This window comes from Phyllostomus discolor, chromosome 3 (assembly GCF_004126475.2).
Source record: "Phyllostomus discolor isolate MPI-MPIP mPhyDis1 chromosome 3, mPhyDis1.pri.v3, whole genome shotgun sequence".
NCBI classification, from domain to species: domain Eukaryota; kingdom Metazoa; phylum Chordata; class Mammalia; order Chiroptera; family Phyllostomidae; genus Phyllostomus; species Phyllostomus discolor.
Window position 1 is genome coordinate 115,761,665 of NC_040905.2, and position 20,019 is coordinate 115,781,683.

Genomic DNA, 20,019 nt, shown 5'->3' on the forward strand with positions numbered 1-20,019 from the left:
CACCACCAGGAAGTACCACAGTGCCCACCCTCCGAGGCCGGGCAGCCAGTTGGGTGGGGCTGGGACCTACTACCTGGCTCTATAGCAGGTCCACGAGGGACTCGCTTTGATCACGGTGTGTTCAGGGCCACCCTTCTGCATCACCAAGAGGGCCTGGGACTGCGGCTGCCGTGGTTCAGCCTGCTGGTCAAAGCCTGCCCGCTCCTTGCAGCGCACCTCCAGGACCTCAGCTGAGGCCACCTTCCCAGTGCGTCTTCGCAGGCTCCTCTGCCGGGAGACAGGGTGCCGTGGCAGCTCAAAGGGAACTACTGGGCAGGTGCTGGCAAAAGACACTTATCGAGCAGCTTCTCCCCAATGCCAGTCAGCCTGATAACATGGGTCCCCCGACACGTCCCTCCATGTCCAAATGACTGCCAGGGAGTCCCCACAAACTGTGGGCTGGCTGAGTCAGCTGGCTCTGAGGGGCAGCCCCTGGGGAGAGCACAGGACCTCCCAGGGCACACTAGCTCAGGCCTTGCCATACGCTCCTAGCCTGCCCCACAGGGAGGCCCGGGACACTGGGCTCACACCAGCCTCCGAAAAGGGTCGTGGAGGAGCTCCTCCCCCAGAGGGGATGGCACTGAGGGCATGTCATCCCCACCCCTCTTCGAGTATAACTGCAGGTCCTTGCTATGGCCTTGTCTGAGAGCACCAGCCAACCTGCCTCAGCCCCAGGCTGGCCCTTGAGGGCAGCCACTCATGAGCCGGTCCAACAGGCTGCCCCACTCCCTGTCCAAGACCCCAACCCTTCCGCACACCAATGGGAGCCTCCACCCCAGGATACCCCAGGCTAAGCCAGGTCTGGTCACCCTGGGTGACCCTGCAGTGCTGCTGCTGGGTCCCCACCATCCTCCAGCTCTCACCACTGGGAGGGGAGAAGTGGCTGTGCCTTGGCTCCTGACAGCTTTACTTTCACGTGGACATTGCAGGGCCCCACAGACTCAAGGTTGCCAGTGTGTTCTCATAGCCACAGGACACCTGGCCGGGGCAGCTCAGTTGGGTGTCATCCTGCAAACCAAAAGGTTGTGGGTTCAATTCCCAGTCAGAGCACATGCCTGGGTTTCGGGTTTGGTCCCCAGTCAGGGTGCGTGCAGTGTTCAGTGTTCCTCTCTTCCTCCCTTCCCCTCTCTCTAGAATCAAAAACAGAAAAACTTTTCAAAAAGTAACACCTTCTGGAGAAAGGAGACATGTGGGGGACACAACACTGCCACAGGCAGATAGGGGACGGGCACTCACCCTGGCTGGCCTGTCCAGGCCCATCCCCAGTCCCCAGCACCCTCCTGTGCACCCATCACCACACCTAGCCTGCCCTGTCCTCCTGGCACAAGTTAGGTGCACAACCTGTGGGTTGTGCTAGGAGGCTAGACCCCAAGAAAGGAGAGGGGACGGGCCACTCACTCTCTTGGGGCAGGGTGCCCAGGGTCTCTGCCAGGCTCTGGTACATCTGCTGAGCCGTTCTCTCTAGGTGCCAGTTGGAGGGAGATGGGTCAGAGAAGCTGGAGCAGGTGGATGCAGGGCACCTGTATTGGAGAAGAGGACAGGCAGGTCGGGGACACTTGTCTTCCCACAGGAAGTAGCTCAGGTAGCTGGAGGTTGGCTGGGCCTCAGGAGGCAGCACACAGAATGGCACCAAACTGCCACAGATGGGTGGGTGGGTTAGGTGGGCAGACCCGGCACCCTTCTGGCCCTCCAAGGCACGTGCTCATGGGGAATTTCTCACCATGTTCCAGCCTGTAGGTCAGCGCACAGATGTGTTCATTGGCGTCCAGCACCAGCCCAGGCCACAGATAACTCCATCTCTGCATGTCCTTGCTCCTGGTCCCTGCAGACAGGTGGGAGCAGAATCACACAGTGGCTAGGGTGGAGTGAGACCAACACCCTTGGGCCTCAGCCCACCCCAACCACACTCAACAGTGATGGTGAATGGTCAGTATGGTGGTCAATGATACCCCCTTCCAGCCCACAATCTCCAGCTGCTGAGAGGAATGGGAGTTAAGGAGTTGCAAATACTCCAGGTGCCCCTAGCCCATATTGGGGCTCAAGGTCTGGTGTGCACAGTCCCCCAGGCAGGCCGTTATGCTGTACGGGGGGAGGTCTAGCAATTAATTACTAAGCTCCCAGTGTGTATGGAACAGTTAGGCACCAGAATAAGGAAAAAAGAAGGTAAGAGTGGTTTTAACCCCAGGGGAGACCCAAGGTACTATCAAGGAAACCTAAATGCAAAACAACCACAGATTAGAGAGCAGAGGAAGGCTCTGCTCCAACCAGGGTGGGTGGTCAGGTGGGGAGCCTCTTTGAAGGGGCACTGTCTGGCCAGTTGCTGCCCAAGATGCCTGGGCCCACCTCCTACCCTCACCCTCTTGAGCATCGTCATGTCCTTGGCCACAGCCAACCGTGTGTGCTCCTTGATGATTAGGTACATGTAGTTGTCCTCAAGCACAGGGATGGCCTTGACGTTCAGCATTGCAGAGCTCAGCCACGCCGTGCCTCCTCCAAAACAGGCCCACAGCCTTCCTGGCTTCTTCCTCAGGGTGGGGCTTCCCTCTCCCGAATTTAGGCAGGGCTGGGTGCTGTATGGGTCAGCTCCACAAGCATAACACACACTAGGGGCCAGAAGAGGAGACCTGCTCCCTGCCCCAGGGATTCCTGGGAGGGCCCGCGTGGAATCCCTCACGCCTGGTTCAGCTGACCCGCAGCTGTGGACTCTTGCCCTTGGTCACGCCACTTCTCGCTGCAGACCCTGCGCCCCTTGGGCCACGCCCCGAGTTTGTCATCTCTGCCACGCCTTCTCCCCAGCCCCACCCCAGCCTAAATCTGGGACCTGGCGAGCCAGGCCGCCTCCAACGGGCCCTGCCCCTACCAAGGCTTGCCCCGCCCTCCCGACGCCTCCATCGGCTGTGGGATCCCAGTCCCGGACAGCTCCCTTCCCCCGCCGCCCACTTAAACCGCTCCAGCTGCATCAGCCAGCTTGCGGGCTTGCGGACAGCATGAAGGGCGCCTGACAGAGGCGGACTTCGGCACTGGTCACGGGACCTGGACAGAGCACACTGTTCAGCTCTGCCACTGCGAACAGGCCCCACACCACCCGGCTTTGCTCCTAGCAGGGAGCTCCTTCCCTCAGACTAGGGGATGCGGGGATCTGTCCAATTTGTTCGTCTACCGTCTGCCCATCCCAGAGCTCAGCCACCCCCGGAATGCACACAAAAGGCTTCTAATGAATATGCGACCCCATATTGTAGGGTAACAGGAACAGCAGAGGAAGGTCCTTTTCGTGAGCACTGTCCCACAGCTGCCCAGGCTGGGCGTTTTCAAGCACCCCTGGTTTCTTTCATCCGCGCCCCAGATAAATGGAACGTCTGCATTTCTTAGGTGAGGAAACTGAAGCCAGGGAAAAAAATGGATTGCTGAGAGTTCTTCCCACCTCCCCAACCACTGAACACCCTGTCTGCCTGTGTGTGTGTGTGTGTGTGTGTGTGTGTGTTAGTAGGCAGGAGACTCCTGGCGACCAACAGGGACCTTGGCAACACAAGACACCTTGTCGCAGCAACAGACCAGTAGGCAAGGCTGCACTGGGCTCCTGGCAGCCACAATTCCCTTTACCTATGGAGCGCGCAGCAGCCCCAGGCCCCAAGCTAGGGGTCCCATCTCAGGCCATTGAGAATGTGAGTCCTCCCAAGACACTGCTGCTTCTTTCATGGGGTTGGGGTTCCTCCCTGACCCCCTCAGGGGCCAGGAGGGGTGCGAGTACCCGTGTCCTGACCCTAATCTTGGCTATGGGCCTGGTTTCCCCACCTCTGCTATGCTAGGTGTGTGGGAGTGGATGGCTCTAGCTCCACAGGAGTGGAGGCCACAGCCAAGGCCTGAGACCCACCTGGGGATGGGTGGTGGTTCCTCCCCAGGTTCTACCCCTGGCTGAGGGCTGGCTGCCAGGAGTCCCTGGAGATGCCCCAGCCTGGGCCACCAGTCTTAAGACAGAGCTTCCATCAGATCTAGAGCTGAGTGAGGAGCACCAGCTGCAGGTGAGTGTGGGAGCCCTGAGGAGCTAGGAGGCAGCATACCCACAGGATCGTACAGGTACCACTTCTCACCCTGGCCACCCACAGATCTCCAAGGAGCTGGTTGACATGCAGATCACAACGCATCGTCTTCAGGTGCAGCACGAGGCTGAAATCTTTGAGCTGAAGAGTGAGGTGGGTGCTGATGTGTGCCCACATGCGCCAGCCTGAGAGCGCTGGGGGGTGCATACACAGGACCAGTGCTGTTGGGGGCAGGGGGCATGTATGCCCCATGTGACAGGGAACTCACACAGTATGAGTCCCTGAATGTCCTGCACGTATTGTATGTCCGTGTATGCCCAAGTGGATGTTGATTTGGCCCAGCAGGCAGGCGCACCTGCTCACCCTGGTTATCCACAGGTCCTGCGGCTGGAGAGCCGGGTGCTGGAGCTGGAGCTGCATGGAGACCATGCAGCCTCAGCAGAGGCTGGTCCAGAGCACCTCCAGGCATTTGCACAGGAGCTTGAGCAAAAGGCCAAGGGTCAGGGACATGGCAACCACCACATCCTGCAGGTCACCACTTGAGTGTGTGGAGGGCCTGGTTGGGTGGGAGCCAAATAGGGATGCAGCAGGGGTACAGTGAGGCTAGGACCCACTCTCCCATACAGGCAAAGCCTGAGGACTCCCAGCCCCCTGCAAATGAGCTGCAGAAGCTAGGAAATGGCGTGAGTATGCAGCCACCTCACCCAGGGATCTGTCCAGGTTTCTCTCAGCCCAAGGATGGGTGGGGCAGCGCAGGGGACCCAGAGCTTGGAGTCTCATGCAGCCAGTCCTGTGTACTCTGCAGCTGCAAGGAGAAGTGAAGTGGCTGCTGGAGCAGCATAGGATCAGGCAGCAAGCACTGGAGAGGCACGTGTGAGTGGCCACCTTACCTGTCACAGTGCACGGAGCAGCTCTTCCCAAGGGGCAGAGGGAGTCCTCTACCCTGAAGCCGACTGAGCCTCACATCCATGTCTGCAGGTCAGCCCTGGGCCGGCAGCTGCAGGGAGCCCAAGAGGAGGTCAGAATAGCTGGGCAGCGACTGGCTGTACAAGCTGTGGTGAGGCCCAGCCGTACCCACTTTGAGACCCAGGGGAAGGGGTCCTACAAACTTAGCAGAGGTCTACCTCAAGGAGTATAGATTCAGGGCTGCCTCTGTTCCCCAGGCGTTGTCCACCTGCCAAGGCCAACTCCGCCAGGCTGAGGCCGAAAATGGCCGGCTACAGCTGCAACTCAAGAGGCTGAATGAGGAGTACACTGTCCGGCTGCAGCGCTGTGCCCGAGCCCTGGTGGTGAGCCCTGTGCAGGATGGCCCTATTGTGGGTGGGTGGGCCCTGGGTCCAGGGAAGCCCAAGCCTGGCCTGGGTTTGCTGGGCTGCTTCAGGGGCTCCCTGGGCCTCCACTGCTGAACTGCAGGGCCTCCACAGAGCTAGAGGGGAGCAGTATGGACCCTACCAAGCCCAGGCCCCACCCCACCTCCTCCAGGAGTATGCAGATGGTGCAAACCAGGCACCAACAGCTGGAGGAGCCCTTCAGACATTCCTGGAGACCACTCTGGAGGACATCCGAGCAGCACACCACAGCCGTGAGCAACAGCTGGCCCGGGCTGCTCGCATCTACCGCAAGCGCCTGGCAGATGTGAGCCGGAGACATGAGGAGCTGCTAGGTGCCCACAGGTAGGCCCCTCCCCTGAGATGTGAATATGGGGCAGGGTGGCTCTACATGACCTCCTATGTGTTTCAGTGTGCAGCAGGTGCTGGCGGACCTACATGGGGCACCTGGGATCCCCAAGGCTACCTCTGATGCGGTTACCTCAGACCTGGAGCCACTGCCCCTGCCCCTGGTCACTGAGCCTGGCCACCTTCAGAAGGATCAGACAAGGCTGGAGACACAGTTCCAGAAGCTCCAAGTCCAGGTCAGCCCTCCCCGCTGCCCCACACTGGCCTTGGGGCACACAGCCCAGAACCCAGTGGGGGCCCATCCTCGGCTACGCAGAGCCCCCACCCCAGGGCCTGTGGGCAGCCCACCTTGTTCAGCTGACTGAGAATCCCTATCATGCAGCCTTATTCCAGAGGCCTCAAGATGCTGCTCTTGTTCCCACAGAAAGGACCTGACGAAGCCTCCCCGGGGAGCACATCAGAGCCACAGTGAGTGCCCTGATGTGGGTGTGGGGGCAACCTGCAAGGGGGTAACTCATTTATCCTACCAACTCTGCACTGCGGGGTGGGGTTCTGGTTGCAGCAGTGAACAAGGTGGTAGGTCTGTGCCCTCAGGTCTCAGTCTGTATGGGAGACACTAATAGTCACAGAAAAACCAAATGCATGGGGTGACAGGAGAGGGGCTGACCTTGAATGGGTTAGAGAAAGCCCTAGAAAAGATGTTCCAGTTGACCCCACAGGACAGGGCAGCAGCAGGCTACCCGGTGCCCCTCATGGCCCTCGCCCCTGGGCCTCTATGCTTCCAGCTGTGCAGTGAGCAGGGGCTTATGTGGGCCCGTCTCCCGGGGTTTTGAGAAATGAACCCCCAGCACAGGGGAAGGCCCTCCATCAGCATCCTTAAAAACACTGGGGTCACTTTCCAAGCTGGGCTGTGGCTTAACTGTCCCTGGACATGGCCAGTGGGTTCTTTTGGCCCGGCTGCCCTGCCCCCCAAGCGCAGATGGCTCCCATGCTGGCAGGGTGGGCCCATGCTGTCCTAAACTAGCCCCCAGCAGGGGATCTAGGTGCCTTGAGGATCTAGGTGCCTCTACTTGAGCAGGGTCACTAGTCAGCTCCCAGGACTACACCAGCCCTTGTGTCTACCCCACTTTTGGCTCGCAGGAGCCTGGAAGCTGCATCCTGGGCCCAGATCTACCAAAAGCTCCAGAACTTCTACCGTGACACTCAGGTAGAGTGTGGGCAAGGCCTGGCCAAGGATGCTTCTTCATAGTCTGTCCTGGCTCATGGCTTATGCCCCTCTATGCCAGGCAGAGCTGGAACGGGAGCGGGCACAACTGCTAGTCCGAGCCACCAAGGCCGAGGAGCAACTTTCTGAGCTTCAGGAGTATGTGGACCAGCACTTAGGAAGGTACGCTCTGGGAAAAGTGGGATGGGGATGGGCCCCGAACACCAGAGGCGGGGTCTGTTCACAGCCAGGCAGGGGACTAAACTTAGTCCTTCCGAGCAGGTACAAGAAGGAGATCCTGAGGCTAAGGAAGATGGTGGGTTCAGGAGACACCCAGAAAGTGGGGGCCATGCCTCCAGCCAAGCCTCAGCGCCCCAGGACCCGCAGCCGCTAGCCGGTCATCAGATAAACTTGGAGCACAGCTCCTCCCAGCCAGCATGGAATCCCCGCAACAGCCCCACCTTGGGAAGTCCTGTGATCCAACCCTCCACACAATAAGAGTCAGGGTAGAGCCCACTGAGTCTTTATTGTGTCCACATGGTCAGCCAGCCTGAGGATCAGGGGCCCTAGGGACCGAGGCAGGACTGGGTGCAGGGGCAGCCTGACCAGCTGGCCCACCACTATGGATGTCATAGGCCCAGACACGGTCCACGCCCTCACCAACCACAGCCACAGGCTGCCAGGTGGGGAGAGGGAAGCGTCCTGACACCACACGGGCCCCCTCAGGCAGTTCTGCCTGCAGCTTTTTCTCCAGCAGTGGGAGCTGTAGGAGAGAGCAGAAGAGTAGGGTGGGCCGGGCAGAACACAGCTGTCCCCTCCCAGCTCCCCCTGGGCATGGCAACCCCCAGACCTACCACACTGGGGGCCAGGAACACAGACACATTGTGGCAGTCCCTCAGGCTCACCTGTAGGAAGAAAAGGTCACCCCAGTAGGGGACGGCACTCCAGCCCTGAAAGCGTTCTGACAGGCATGGGGTTACCTCAACTTCTGAGTGTCTGCCCCCTGCCCACCCAGGAGGGAGGGGCATCTGGGGCTCTCAGCAGGGTAGCCAAGCCAGAACTGGAAGAGTGGAGATCAAGTGTGGTGTCTGAAGAGGTACAGGACTCCCCAAGTTACCTTCCAGAGGTCCTCACGGTGGTAGCAGACGCTGCCAGCACAGCCTGCCCTCCAGGCATACAGCCTTGCCAGCCCCACCAGCCATGGGTTTAGCTCATAGCCCACAGCTGGGCGGAGACCGCATCTGTGGGCCGCCAGTACCTGCGGGCACCGCCAGTATCAGAACCCGAAGGTGGAGAGGTGCGTTGTGAGGAAGGTCCAACCCCCCCCCAATCCCTCTACTTACAATCCTGCCATCTCCAGAGCCCAGGTCCACCAGCTTTCCAGAACGGCCTCGCAGCAGCGATAACGTATGCTCCACCTGCCTCACACTTGCCCCAACATAGGGCACCTGGGCACCGAGACGTGGCTTAGAGGGCTAGAGTCCATGAGCCACTCAGGCTCTTCACATCTCTGATCCCAAACCTAAATCTCACTGGTCGCAGGACAGAGCCTGCCTCCTGGGCTCCTTTCTTTGAATGGGTTGTTCTGCCCCACCCAAAACAGGTCCCAACCCACAACCAGGCTGGCCCTTAAATGCAGCACCTTCCCGGCTCCACCATTACGGGTCTAGGAGCCTCAGTTTGGGCCCCGCCCCCAGACTTGGCCCCGCCCACTGGTCCGAGCCTGGGGCCCTCACCGCCGCAGGCAACTACTCTTGTTGGTCTGCCCTGAGTCGTCCCTCCGTAGGCCCGGCGCCTTAGGTCCTGCCCCTCACCTGTAGCCGCAGCGGCACCCGGCGGAAGCCGGGCTGCAGTAGCAGCGCCCACACGGCGTAGGCGGCCAGGCCCGAGCCTGCCGCCACCTGCAGCAGTTCAAACGGACCCAGTCGCCTCTCACGCAGCTCGGTCAGCGCCTCGGCCGGGTCGTCCTGCTCCATGGCCGCGGAACACGCTGCTGTTATCCTTCCCGAGGTCCGAGACCCCACACACACCAGCAACGACGCCCGCCGGAAGTGGCTGCGCCAAGGCTAAGGCCGGGCCCAGGCCCGGGCCGGGGGGCGGGGCGGAGCGCAGGCGGTGGCGGCTGGTCCCTGAGCATTCCGCTCCGCCTGGGCCCAGGATCCCGTGTGGCACTCACCCTAAAGCAGCGATTTTCAACCCGTGTGCCGCAAGAATGTTTAAAAGATGCAATACCTGACTATTTAGTCCGGGGCACTGACCTCTTTTCCCTTAGATTGTCTAAAAAATGACAACAGCCAACACAATACCTGTCTGTGTGAATGAATCAAAACTATACCTATTCTTCTGTCAGATGGGGAAAAATATATTTTTGGTGTGCCATAGAATTTTAGCAAGTAGTTTATTTGCTAAACTACGTGAGATGAAAAAGATCGAAAATCACTTCCCTAGACCATCGTGAACGCCATCACCCCACAGGGTTCTACAGCCAGCAGCTAAAACCCTGTGAACACAAGGATAACCCTCTTGCCTCAGAATCCTTTTATTTTTTTAAAAAGTACAGCCAGTGTCATTTTATTTTTTAAAAAGACTTTATTTTTAGAGAGAGGGGAAGGGAGTAAGAGAGAAACATGGATGTGAGAGACATAGATCTGCCACCTCTCACGAGTGCTCTACCATGAACAGAACTCACAACCCAGGCATGTGCTCGGATCAAACGGAATCGGTGACCTTTCTCGCTTTGAGGAACATCACCCAACCAACTGAGCCGCACCGGTCAGGAACCTGCCACGGATCTTTTAGTTCAGTCCACTAGAATCATCATGGGATCTCTCCCCCAGGGCCCCACTAGAGGCCCTCCTGCATTCTCATCACAATGTTTCTGCCGGTTGTCTCACCTGTGAAATCCTCCTGCTGACAGATCTTCTTGTAACTGTCTCATAGCTTTCTCACTGTCTTAATCTTGATGGGGCTATTATCCCTTCCTTCACTAGTAAAAGCCCTCAGGACCTTTTGACACCCCATGATAACTTATAGGTGGTTCCTTCGACCAGTGTAGATTTTGCCTGGTTTACTGCTGGTTCTTATTTACACGGTAAATATTGGGCTGGGTATGCTACTGTAACTACTTTTCAAGTTATCAAGGCAGCACCTTGGCCTCTGGCTACCTCTGCCCAGCAGGATGAATTATACATTTGCTCTGGCTTGTGTTCTAGCCAAGAGCAAAACCACAAAACTTATGCCAATAGCCACTATGCCTTTAGGGTTGCTCATGACCTTGGAATGCTATGGAAACCTCAAGATTTCCTTACCTCTAATGGGGATACAATTCAAAATAGCTCTGAAGTCCAAAACCTATTAGATGCCATACTCCTACCAGCTGCCTTGCTCTTATACCTGTACATTCCAAACCTGAGTCCCTGGAGGCTAAAGGAAACCACCTTGCTGATGGTCCAAAGGGACGTTCCCCCAAATGATAATTCAAAAAGGTTGAGTAATACCCTGGCCAGGTAACTCAGTTATGTTATCCCAATACACCAAGGTTGCAAGTTCAATCCCCAGTCAGGGCACATACAAGAATCAACCAATGAAGGTATAATTGGCACAACAAATTGATGTTTCTCTCCCCCTCTCTGTAAAAGAAATTTTAAAAAATTTTTAAATGAGAAGAAAAACTGACTAGCAATGCTCTAAAATTGGCTCCAGAGAAGGAAAAATATTGGAACTCTAATAACTGTTGGTTTGAAAAAAAATCACTCTGGCTTTCCCCCACTCCTGCCAGAATCTCTAAACCCCCATTACCGACTGTCATGCATACACTGCAGCGCTGGTCGACTGGGGATCTGACCAGCCTTATAAACCAGTCCTGGGGTGAAGAGGTCAAGAAGGCTGCAAAAAGCACCTACTTTTCTTGCCCCACCTGCCCCCCAAAAAATCCATAGAAAAGTGCCCACACCACCCCTGGACATTTTATTTATTTATTCATTCATTCATTCATTCCCACCCGATATTTTTTTTTCATTGTTTTTGAGAGATGAAGGGAGAAAAAGGTAGTGGAGAGAGAGACATCAGCTGGTTGCCTTCTCAGATGTTCCCCAACCAAGGACCAAACCTGCAACCTGGGTATGTGTCCTGACTGGGAATCAAACTCGTGACCTTTTGGTCTATGAGACAACTCTCCAACCCAGCAGCACAGGCCAGGGCCACCCCCAGCTATTTTTAAATTGTCCAGTGGAACATTTAAGAGTTGGCAAACGGCCTTTATTCATCTACCCCCATCTTGTGGGGACAAGTATGTTGTGGTAATGATTTGTGTTTTCCTGTTGGGTCAAAGCCCTCCCAAGTTGACAAGCTACATGCCTCTTCAGTGCCTACTGGGGGGAAAGACATCATCCCTACCTGGGGGACTCCTCCTGAGCTCCACGGAGACCAGGGAACCAGTTTTACTGGTCAAATATGGCAAGACTGTGCTTTTTGGCCAGTACTATAGAATTTTTGCTAATCATCCTCAGTCCTCAGGACTAGTTGAACCAACAGCATCATCAACACTCAATGGGCAAAATTTGTGGAAACCCTCCAAAACCTTGGCCAAAACGTTGCCATTGGTCCTTCTAAATCTCAGATCCACCCACTTTGGGAACTCATAAGCTCTCACCCTCCAAGAGCGCCACGGGGTGCCTGATTCATCTAGCCCCTGCCTCTTTTTTTTTTTTTTAAGATTTTATTTATTTATTTTTAGAGAGGGAAGGGAGGGAGGGAGGGAGAGAGAGAGAGAGAGAGAGAGAGAGAGAGGGAGAGAGAGAGGGAGAGAGACATCAATGTGCGGTTGCTGGGGGTTCTGGCCTGCAACCCAGGAATGTACCCTGGCTGGGAATTGAACCTGGGACACTTTGGTTCCCAGCCCACGCTCAATCCACTGAGCTAGCCAGCCAGGACTAGCCCCTGCCTCTTTTGATCCACAGCTGATAAAAGGAGACACATACACCACAATGTTGCAAAAGTCTAATTATGTCCATTGAAAAGAACCACATTTCAGTTTGCAATAGCAAACACCATCTACGGCACACGGATACATTCTTCAGAAGTAGAAACCCAATCACACAGAATTAGGGAACGAGCCCATTGGTTACAACAAATTTCACCAGGTTCTCCATGGTCCTCTGGCCTTTATAGCTGATTACCTCAGGCTTGAGCTCCTGACTTAGGGACCATTATACAAACTGGATTTTATTCTGCTCATTTTTTTTGTATACTTTTCAAACATGGTACCTGCTGCCTGTCAAGCTTCGGCAGAAAGGATGCACTAAATGATGCAGGCTCAATGCTTTGAGATGGTCTGCAGCACTTGTGACCCCTGATAAGATAGACTTTAGATGGGAATGCCTGAGCATCCTTCCTCCTAACCTTCCTTGTCACTCAAACGTGACCTCAAACATTTCCAATCTCTGTATACTTTTCCTCCTACATGGAGCATGACAACCAGGAAAGGTCCTTCCTGACACAGAGGAACTAAACTGCTAACTGTGAGAAAACTGGTCAGTGGTGCTTTCAGAAAGGTCTTGATCAAAGTGGAAAATGTAAAGGTGAATAAAGGAAACCTCATAAAATCAAGTCAGGAAGCTTTGCACGGGACACCGACCTGCAGTTACTGCATGCTGCAGACTGCAAGGAGAAGCCTACTTTACCACTCCAGCAGTAGGAAGAGTTTTCTCCTTACCCAGCAACAACCCAACCAATGAGAAGCCACCACCACCCTGAATCCTTGCTCTCTTCCAATGATCCATTGCTTATAATGGCATCTCCCAACTTCCTTCTTTTTCTCTATAAAATAACATCTTCCTTTGTTCTCCTAACTTGCCTGTGGCTCACCATGGAGTGTATGCCCAAAATTGCACTTCCTCTGCTATTCCCAAATAAACTCTTTTTTTTTTTTTTTGCTGGTAAAAGTTATTTTAAGGTTGACAGCAGGAATTGGGCTCACTGGGGGTGGGTAACATCCAGGCCTGACTACCCTGAGTCACAGCCAGGCCCCATACAGCTGTCTCTGGGAGGCTGGTGGGGGCTCTGCCAATCAGAGGACCCCAAAATCCAGCCAAGCCTAGGAGTAGGAGCAGCTGAAGGGAGAACACCCTTTGGGCTCCCTCTCACGGTTGGAGGCCATTAACCCAAGTAGGCAGGAAAGAGAGGATATGCTGGTGTTTGCGGGAGAGCGGCCGGGGAAGTTGGAACTCAGCCAAGGGGCAGGGAGGAGGGAGCTGATGTGAGGAAGATTGAGCAGACACAGGAAGACAGATGTTGGCTCTCTGTGCGTGTGGTGGGAGGAGGCTGGACGTGAGGGCTGTTGGCCACTGGCCCAGCTGTGGCGGTTGGACAGAGAGAACCAAGAGTCAGGGAAACCATTCTCTTCTCCAGACAACATCAACAACAAAAAGATGAGTTCCCAGAGGTGGCCTGACAAAGCCTGGGGGTAGGAGAGACAACTGGGGGGACAGAGCCCCAGATCAAGTGGTAGAGCTGGGATCTCCTCTTCACCCCACCCTGAGGCCAAATGGCCATGAATGTCAGGGGCTTGTCTGAACACAGGACCTGGCCTGGGAACCCCAGCAGGGACACAGACTGCTCCAGACACCGGCCACACCCAAGACCCTTGCCCCTACCTCCCAAGGGCAGAGCGCCTCCTGCGCTTGCCAGTACTATGTCCCAGCCACCACCAGTCCTGAAAGATAGGTGTCCCTGAGTGGCAGGAAACTGAGGTGCCCTGCTCCCAAGACCTTAGCCCTGGGGAGGAGAGCCAGCCTCACCTGGCTTAGAGTATCCTTAGAGCCCCTTGGGGCTGTCACTGTGCCCTCCCCAGAAAAGGTGTGTCCTAGACTCTAGGCTGGGGAAGTCTTGCATAGCACTTGTCTCTTTCTTTGCATTATTCCCAGTGCACAGAGCAGCACCAGCACCTAGCAGGCACTCCGTAAAAGCTTGTTGACTAAATGCATGCATCTAATTGGCCTCCTCAGCATACACACCCCACAACTCTCTCGGGCTCACACCTGGCACTCTGCTCCTCAGCCTTCAGGCACTGGGCAGCAGGGAGTGTGTCCGTGTGAGTGCACACACCGCAGGGGCCCCAAAGGGCAGCTTCCACAGCACTGGCCTGCGTGCTCACTCGTGCTGCTTCCCTCTGGCCACTTCCCCTAGGGCAGGCAAAGCCCCTAGCCCAAGACTTCCAGGGCTCCAGTGGCTGTTGGCCACACCCACTCCTGCCCTCTGTGCAGCTGAGGAGAGCACCGATTGCAGGCAGTGTGTTCATGGGCAGCTCAGGCATGTTGTGGGGCAGGTGGGTGGATGCCAGTGTTGAGCCTAGAGCCCACTCCACAGCAGCTGCCCATTTTTGTGAACAGGTAGTCCAAGGCAGTCCAGTCACTGCTGGATGTGGCCAGGGTCTCCTCCCAAACAAGAGGCTGCGGGGAGCTGGCCACAGAATGAGGGCAGGGCCAAGGGCAAGGGTGCTGATCAGGCCTGGGGGAAGCCCTCTGTGGGGCCTGCTCGAGACAGAGAGGAAGAGACCTGTCTGGGCACCCTCGCTTCCTCCTCCTCTGATCTTTGCTGAGATACTTACTCCCTGGTTGGGGGAGAGAGGCTGACCGGATGCTAGGTCTGCAGTCCGGGGGAGAGGTCCAGGCTGAAAACCAAAACATAAAGGTCATCAGCACATTGACAGTATTTAAAGCCATGAGCCTGGGGAAGTGAGGAGGAGTGGTAGGAAGCCTCAGGAGGGGAGGAGAGGTGGAGGTAGGAGGAAGCCCACTGAGGCCTGCCTTCTGGGGTGGCTCTGCTCCCCACCCCATAATTCTCACCAGCCCCCGTGAGTAAAATGACCGGTGCCCCATGCACATGCTTCCAGAGAGCCACTCTACAGGAAGTCCAGTGTTCCCCACATCCGGAGGAAGGGGTCCTGTGTGTGGGCCCTGCACAGCCTTGTCCCTCTCCTAACCTCAGCTCCTGCCTGGAAGACAGCAGGGCCCCTGGCTTCTACATGCACCCATAGCAGCACCCAGCAATGAAGGCAGGTGAGGATGGGAAACTGTTTCTAGGGTTCAGCCCAGGCTTCTCCCCAGACATGAGCTTTTTTTTTTTTGCCCAGGAGCTATGTGTTTGGGGTGAGTAGAGTGATCTCATTCAGGGTTCAGAAGCCCCGCACCCAGGGCGCTCTCAGTCTCAGGGCTGCCAGCTTTGTCCGGAACCACTGACTTTCCGTGTGACTGAAGCCAGGGGAAGGTGTAGGCAGCAGCAATGGGGCCTATGGAGGGAAATGCTCCTTCGAGGCCCTGTTGTGTGTGCCTGCCTACCAGAAACAGCAACAAACAAGACACCAAAGAGGTGACACCACACCCCCTGGGCTCTGCACCACATTAGGATGCTCAGCCCTTTGCAGGGCCTATGGATGGAGGGACCCATTCTTCCCTGAGGGCAAGATGGTGTCAGGATGACTGTGCTGGGCCCCCAGCGAACCTCGGAGGAAAGGTGCCATCCCACCAGACTGCAACCCCTTCCCCCCAGGCTGGGAACGATACTGGCCTTCCTGTCCCCACATGAGACAGCCTGCCTCAGACCTTGGGAGTTACAGCCGCTTTTCCACTACCACTGGGAAGCACCTGATGCTGGGGGCAGGAGTGGCAGAGCTGAGGTTCATGTGGCTGCAGAGTTCCTGCACGTGTCCCTGCCCAGCAGCAGCCCCATTCCAGGGTGTAGGCATGAGCCACTGTTCCAAGACATCACTGCTCTCAAGCCTCAGGCTCCAGCAGCGTAAAGCAGGCTGGCCTCAGGCACAGGACGCTCGACCTACGCTGACTGGTGAAATCAATGTCCTTATTGGTTATTGCTGCTCCCTCAGGAGCAGATGGTATTGAGGTGCCCTTTGGAGGTCACTCGCTCCCCACCCACCCTCCTCCTGGCTTCTCCCCAGAGCCCCGCTCCCAGACCCCTCAGTCCAGCGCCACCTCGCAGGGGTAGAGGTGGTTGGCATGAGCAGCTGCACAGGCACGGCTGAATTCCTGGATGCGGGGAGCACAGCCAAGCCAGGCCTCACCGGAATGGCTCCAGCCCATGAAGAGGAAAGTGCCAGGACCAGGGCAGACACCGCAGCGTAGCGGGGTTCAAAGGGAGGCCTGCACCAGGCCCCCAGGGCCCTTCACCTGGAACAGTGGCAGTGTCTGGTTGAGGACACAGGCAGCTGCCATGGTGATGACAGTCTCCTGCAGCTCTGTGTCGTGGGCAACCCCGTGGATGGTCCCATGGATCACTGCAGGTAGACATTGGCCCGTGGCTGGCGTGCAGGGGAAGGGAGGCCCAAGGCTCCCCCCTCCCCCGACTTGGCGTGGCTGGCACTCTCACCGAAGTCACTCGTGCACAAGGCCAGCAGGAACTCCGCATCACTGCAAGGCCTGCAGGCACCTGGGATGCAGGGCAGATGGTGAGTGTAGGCCCCGCCCTCTCCTGGACCACCCAAGGCCTCCTTCCACCAGCCAGAGGGAGAGGGCAAGTGATGAGACACTCCCTCAGGGCCATTAGGCAGTTAGAACCCCAGGAACCACTTATGCACAAACCCTGAAGACTCCCTGCATTTGGGGTGATGCACGTGAGCTTGTGTGTGCACCCCACACATTTGCAGGAGACAGGAGCTTGAGGGTTGTGCCCAGTACAAGAGGACCCACCCACCTGAAGCTCAGTGTCCCTGTGCATGCTCTGGCACACTGATGGGGTAACCCTGTGGCTCCCCAGAGCTGCCTCCAGGACCAGCCTGGGGTGGGCAGCAGGAGGGTAAAGAGGGCTCTGAAGTCTCCGCCCTGGAGCCAGGAGGCAGAGCAGAGAGACCCCTCATCTCCTATGGGGTCAGTTTTGTAAGCTCTAGGAGAGCAAAGAGTTGGGCCTGCTGCTTTGCCGGGAGGAAGAGCTGTCTCCAAGGTGACAGGCTCACACTGGACTTTTGTTATGTTTGGGCTGGGGGAGGGGAGGGAGGTCGCCCCAGAGGCGGGGCCAGGGAGTCCTGGACAGCGTTGGCCTGAGGTTTTGATCCCCTTCCCCATCCGCAGCCCCTTAAGGACCAGGGCCCGGGGTTGCCCAGTCTGGCCTCCCCTTCCTCCCATTCTGCCCCCTGCTGGCTCTTTCCCTAAAATGAGTCACGGGCGACTGCCCTCCCTCCCTCTGACCTGTCCTGGCACTGCTGCTACCACTCAGTGTGGCCTCTGAGAAGCGCTGGTTTCTCCCCGTGTGGTGGGGACAGCAGGCATTTCCCACCCGCCCAGGTAGGGCGCGAGTTCAATGATTCCTACTCCTCCGCATGCAGACCGTCACTCACCATCCTCATCCAGACCGTGGGCCTGCGGAGGCAGCTCCGGACTCCCATCCTCTCGCAACTCGAAGCGGAAGGAGGCCACAGGGCGGCTGATGTCACGGTGCAGGGTGGCCTTCAGGAAGAGGGCCCGGCGCTCGCGGGGACCCCAGTGCGCGAATCGACCCCCAGCTGGGCCCAGGCCCTCAGCCAGCAGCAGCTCCAGGACGCCGCCTGCCCTCTCAGCGAAGACCTGGACGCCAGCAAAGGGCCGCACCGGCCGCAAGCAGGCGATGGCGGAGCCGCGCGCTACAGTCAGAACTGCTCAGGGTCAAGCGCAGCGCACCAACAGGGTATAGCCACTCGATCCCGCCCTCTGCACAGGCCAGGGCCAGCCGCCCCACGCTGCTGGGCTCCTGGGTGAGACCGCTGGGGACAGTCGCGCGGGGTGAGGTGGGCATCCCGTGTCTCCTCCCCTGCAGCCGCTCCCTGCAGCCCCTCCCCGCAGCCACACAGCTGCGTCCACTCTGTGGCAAAAGAAATCAGACCTACTGTCCTCTGCACTCCAGTGTGAGGGCAGGGATTCACTGCCAGGGCGGAGCGCTCCCCCACCCCCAACCCTAAGGGCAGGCTATACCATCCCGCGGGCTCCTCCTAGAGGTGAATGCAGCGCCAGTGGCTGACCGCGGGGTCTTACCTGCCTCTCCAGCTGCAGCGATCCCCCGAGAAGCCGGCGCGGGCGGCCGCGGCCAAGTAGCAGCATCAGAACCCACAAAGCAACACAGGCGGCGGCATGACTCAGAGACTTTTGGCGCCGGGAGCAGCGGGTCAGCTGCCCCAGGCGCCATGCAGCCCACTGCCCGAGCCACTTGGTTGCGCAGCCCTGCGGGGCCCACGAGCTGCTTGAAGCAGGTTGACCAATCGTGGCGCGACCCTGGAACTTTCTGCCAATGGGAGCGGTGCTGGTGGGGCCGGGGTGACAATCCGGCGACCCAGGAGGTGTCGGGGAAAGGGCTCCTAGCTCTGAGTCGTCCCCTACCCCCCCCCCCCCCCGGGCACCCCCGCTTCAGCCCTGTGCACGCCATCCCGGTTGGCCTGCTGTTCTCCTCCGCTAGGGTGGGAGTGAGTATGGTTCCCAAGGGAACCTGGGGGCCAGGAGTCCGGTGGGGAAAAGGCTCCTCATGGGTAGCCCTTTTCAAGATTGTGACCTGGGCTCATCCCGCCCCAACCTGCGCCCAACCAACCCTAGGAGGCCACAGATACCCAAAGGAAAAGCGGCCAGTTGCTGGGGCTGCCGGCACCTGTTTCAGGAGCCGAGGGGCAGTCCTAAGACGCAGAATCAGGCCCCAGGAGGTCCTGAAATGGAGCCAACTCTTCAAAATGAATAGAGAGAAGTGTGTGTTGGGGGAAGGGGGGCTGTGCTCAGAGAGTTCCCACAGCCAGGATTCCCCCTGAGGGGAGGGGCTGGGTAGTGGCTGGCCAGTGGGGACTGGAGAAATTCCAGGCCTGTGCAAAAGGTCTGAGGAGGGCCAAGGGACCAGGGCCCTCAGCAGCCCAGGAAACTCCCAGGGTCAGCTCACACAGGCCTTAGACACAAAGCCAGAAGTCCAACTTCACGCCCAGTCACTTGGGGTCATTGAGAGCCAGCATAGACTCTCTGTCATCTGTGAGTATGAGCCCGCTGCCCCACTGTCCCCAAACCCCAGCCCCCCTGCTACCCCTGGGCCCGAGGGCATGGCTGACAGATGAGAGCAAAGGGCCCAAGGGGAAGGGGGAGATGGGAGCAGCTGCCCGGCTGAACCACCCAGTGCACTCTCCCCTGGTCCCAGGGCCCCCCTCCCCCCCTCCCTCCCCCTCCCCCGGGCCAAACAGGGTCGAGACACCTACAAGGCCCAGCTGAGGCAGGAGATAGTCAGGAAGGAAACTCCAGAGGCCCCGCAGGGCTGAAGTGGAAAACATCCATACATGACAAAGACCCCCTAAGACCGGTTGTTCCTGTTTTCTGGGATAACTCGGAATCATGGAATGCTCCTGCGCGCTACCCCTGATTCATTATAATAACATTATAATAAATTAACATTGTGGGACTCCCTTCTCCAGTAGCCAATCAAGAAAGTCATGGGAAACCACACATGCGCAGTAGCTTTGAAATCCAACTCCTTGTACCTGCGCAGGAAAAGCCCGCCAAAGACTAGCAAGGGGGCTTCTGCCCTATAAGAATAGAATCCCCCAGCCCACGTGTTCCTTCTCTGCTCAGAGTTGGCCCACTCTCATGTCCTGTGGAGTGTACTATCACTTAATAAATCTTCCCTCTTTCTTTATGCTATAAACTCTGTGTGCTCGGTTCAATTCTTTGTCCTCAATCACTAAGAACCTGGTTACCTGTGCACACCTGTGACAGTTTTGGCAAGCCAGCCTAGGAGAAGACGCCGGAGTGGTAAGTCCCTTTTGCTGCTCTGACACCCAGGATGCCCTTTTCCGTTGCCACCTATTCTGTTTCGGGGAGTCTGATGTTCCGTGATGGAAGGTCGGCCGCCAAATTGCGGGCACAGGTCGGGCAGTTAAAAGCCACAAGGGCGCCCGCCACTTGAAGACTCCTGTAACAGGATAACTTGGATGCGGAACGGGGTTAGCTTTAGTCCCCGCCAGGTACAAGAAAATGTCCGCACAACGGTCAGGCACACTGTGGAAAGCACAAAACACTGCCCCACCCCGCGGCCACTCCCCCAATAGGCATAGTCGGAC

At 57.4% G+C, this 20,019-nt stretch overlaps 4 protein-coding genes across 5 annotated transcripts; 1 reads left to right on the forward strand and 3 right to left on the reverse strand.

The window, feature by feature from the left end:
- Nucleotides 1-95: 95 nt before the first annotated feature.
- On the reverse strand, nucleotides 96-3,435 carry HAGHL (hydroxyacylglutathione hydrolase like). The gene is given in 5 exon segments (XM_036020093.1): nucleotides 96-703; nucleotides 1,345-1,688; nucleotides 1,690-1,861; nucleotides 1,952-2,015; nucleotides 2,396-3,435. Coding segments are annotated over 5 exon segments (828 nt in total). The 5' UTR covers nucleotides 2,504-3,435; the 3' UTR covers nucleotides 96-563.
- A 103-nt stretch (nucleotides 3,436-3,538) lies between these two features.
- On the forward strand, nucleotides 3,539-7,381 carry CCDC78 (coiled-coil domain containing 78). The gene is made up of 14 exons (XM_036021119.1): nucleotides 3,539-3,701; nucleotides 3,939-4,058; nucleotides 4,143-4,229; nucleotides 4,455-4,607; nucleotides 4,703-4,759; nucleotides 4,882-4,949; nucleotides 5,055-5,133; nucleotides 5,240-5,365; nucleotides 5,559-5,749; nucleotides 5,817-5,988; nucleotides 6,135-6,220; nucleotides 6,893-6,959; nucleotides 7,039-7,139; nucleotides 7,239-7,381. Exons 1-14 carry the CDS (start codon nucleotides 3,642-3,644, stop codon nucleotides 7,348-7,350), a joined length of 1,479 nt encoding a protein of 492 aa, XP_035877012.1. The 5' UTR covers nucleotides 3,539-3,641; the 3' UTR covers nucleotides 7,351-7,381.
- An 84-nt stretch (nucleotides 7,382-7,465) lies between these two features.
- On the reverse strand, nucleotides 7,466-9,239 carry ANTKMT (adenine nucleotide translocase lysine methyltransferase). 2 transcript variants are annotated; one of them, XM_028518173.2, is made up of 5 exons: nucleotides 8,771-9,235; nucleotides 8,300-8,404; nucleotides 8,074-8,214; nucleotides 7,811-7,861; nucleotides 7,466-7,719 (listed from the first exon to the last, which is right to left on the reverse strand). In XM_028518173.2, exons 1-5 carry the CDS (start codon nucleotides 8,930-8,932, stop codon nucleotides 7,498-7,500), a joined length of 681 nt encoding a protein of 226 aa, XP_028373974.1. In that variant the 5' UTR covers nucleotides 8,933-9,235; the 3' UTR covers nucleotides 7,466-7,497. The 2 variants fall into 2 exon arrangements, with proteins under 2 accessions (XP_028373974.1, XP_035877019.1); XM_036021126.1 differs by lacking the exon at nucleotides 7,811-7,861 and having other exon boundaries at nucleotides 8,771-9,239.
- Nucleotides 9,240-14,507: 5,268 nt separating this feature from the next.
- Nucleotides 14,508-18,294, reverse strand: METRN (meteorin, glial cell differentiation regulator). Its single transcript, XM_036021127.1, is given in 5 exon segments — nucleotides 14,508-16,245; nucleotides 16,338-16,397; nucleotides 17,302-17,569; nucleotides 17,571-17,703; nucleotides 17,972-18,294. Coding segments are annotated over 5 exon segments (876 nt in total). The 5' UTR covers nucleotides 18,070-18,294; the 3' UTR covers nucleotides 14,508-15,928.
- Nucleotides 18,295-20,019: the final 1,725 nt, after the last annotated feature.